General features: G+C 43.6%; 1 protein-coding gene across 2 annotated transcripts in view; it reads left to right on the top strand.

Moving 5' to 3' along the window:
- The first annotated feature begins 175 nt into the window (after positions 1-175).
- nipa2 (NIPA magnesium transporter 2) overlaps positions 176-2,054 on the top strand; it is an 11,962-nt gene continuing 10,083 nt past the window's right edge. The window contains exons 1-2 of one of the 2 annotated variants that reach the window (XM_014022424.1): positions 176-269; positions 893-1,123. In XM_014022424.1, the coding sequence (XP_013877878.1) occupies positions 985-1,123 (139 nt within the window). In that variant the 5' untranslated portion in view covers positions 176-269; positions 893-984. Of the gene's footprint in view, positions 270-394; positions 483-892; positions 1,124-2,054 lie in introns of those variants that run through there. The other variant, XM_014022425.1, reaches the window with a different exon arrangement.

Genomic DNA, 2,054 nt, shown 5'->3' with positions numbered 1-2,054 from the left:
AATTTTCCTCAAAATACGATAATTTTGAGCTGCTGATACGATAATTCAACATTTCCCATCTGGCAACCCTGGCTCTGTGGTGCTGGGTTCCAGCCGGCGGAGGGCACACGGTCCAACCTACACGTCTGTTGCTGATAAGCCGAAGAAGAGCCTCGCAGTGCGGCAGCAGTTCTGATCCGTGTGGAAGGAACAGGATGTGACCAAGAGAGCCGGGAGAAACCGGACAGTTTTCATCACACACTCTTCTGTCCTTTCGGGAGGAGGTGGGGGTAAGAAGCTGCCCTTTTGAACACGTAACAAACGTCTCGACTTCCTGAGAGGATCGACTTGCTAACGTTGCCGACTTCGCTCTCGTGCGAATTTAAGCTAACGTGGCTAAGCCAAGTGATGCTATAAATGTATATTTAAGTACATTGAGGGCAACAGAGAGGCGCTAACATTACATTTAGCTGTGGAAGGAGTGCTGGGGACATCGCTGACAGGTAATAAGGCTAACAAAGCTAATAGCAGCGCTGAATGGGCACCTTCAGGTTAGCTTAGGCGGCTTGGCACTTCCTGGATTCCAAACTCTTGAAATAAGTTAATTTACATAGCGGGCTGAGTTGCACAATGCTTTGTAGTTAATCCAAGCCAACCGGTTATCTAGCAGTCATTCCTATGCGTTTGTTTGGGACAGAGTACTACATGTTCTTTAGATGGAGCTTTCCGACTCTACAAATTATGACTTTCCAGTGTGTAATCTGTCGTGTGGAAGCGGTAGGTCTCTGCGTCAGTGTGTTGACTCTTTACAGCCGTTTTGTGTTTCTTTCTTTGTTGTTGTTTTGCTCAGCTGTAGTAAACGATGTTAGTGTGTTGACAGTTTACAGCGTGTTTTTTGTTGTTTTCTTGTCAGGTGACCGGGCTGTCCGGAGCTGCTTCGTTGGTCAGCATCTTCCCTGCTTGGTGGTAAATGTGACAGACCACCGCAACGCTTCCAGCCTCGCTATGGGTCAGGACAGGGGCAGGTATGACTTCTACATCGGCCTGGCTTTGGCCATCAGCTCCAGCATCTTCATCGGAGGGAGCTTCATCCTCAAGAAGAAAGGACTTCTGAGGCTGGCGAAGAAAGGGTCGATGCGAGCAGGTACGTCTTGGTCAGGTCAGATCTGAGCTCAAAGCGAGAGGTGTGGAAGGCGAGCTGACACTCCCTGCTCTGGATGTGCCTCGCCGACAGGCAAACCAGAAGTCAAACCAGTTTAACAAACCTGCTTGACATTACAGATTTGTATCTGGGTGTAGGGTGTGTGTGTGTGTGTGTGTGTCACCAGCGCTCTTTAAATCTCAGCAATCATTAACAACAATATATCAGTTGACCTTCAGCTGCAGTGTGAAGCATCTCCCTCAGTTTGCTCGTATAAATCAGATTTTTCATGTGCGAGTGGTATAAAAGTGACACACTTATTGTGTCRTCTTACATGAATCTTTTGGACATTTTGAAGTGTGCTTTTTATGATCTTACCTGTTGTAGATCGCTCCAWTAAACAACCTCAGTTTAGAGAATCAGAGTTTATGCCTGACAAAACAGATGAGATTGAAAACAGCCAAGAACATATGGGATTACCACCAAATTCAAACAACTCCAGTCTCTGACAYGTTTACACAGTTATTTAGAATTTCATGGTTATTTCCACGCTCAGATAGCATTATCAGCGAGCTTTAAGCACTGCCAATACAGCTAATGGAGTTTCTAAACTTAGCACAAAGAGTAAGGAAATGTGTGTTTAGTAGTTTATTTCTTTGTTGTAACAATGCCTCTTGGCATTAAATTGTATACTGTTGGAAAGCCTGTTAATTTCTTTTTTGAATGGACAAAATGCAATAAGATGAGCGTACTCAGTGAATTTAAGTTGATCAAAAATAAACAAGATCATTTATTTACAGAATCAAATAAATCACTAATGCACAGCTTATTGTGTGATTAATTTCCTATAAAAGGTTTAACAACAAACTTTGATGTATAGATGTTAATAAACCATTTGTTTGGCACATTTTCTTAAGTTTAGGCAGGGCATAAG

The sequence above is a fragment of the Austrofundulus limnaeus genome, unplaced genomic scaffold (assembly GCF_001266775.1).
Source record: "Austrofundulus limnaeus strain Quisiro unplaced genomic scaffold, Austrofundulus_limnaeus-1.0 Scaffold329, whole genome shotgun sequence".
Classification (NCBI taxonomy): Eukaryota; Metazoa; Chordata; class Actinopteri; order Cyprinodontiformes; family Rivulidae; genus Austrofundulus; species Austrofundulus limnaeus.
Note: the sequence above shows the minus strand (reverse complement) of the source record. Positions and strands in the feature narration are given on the sequence as shown.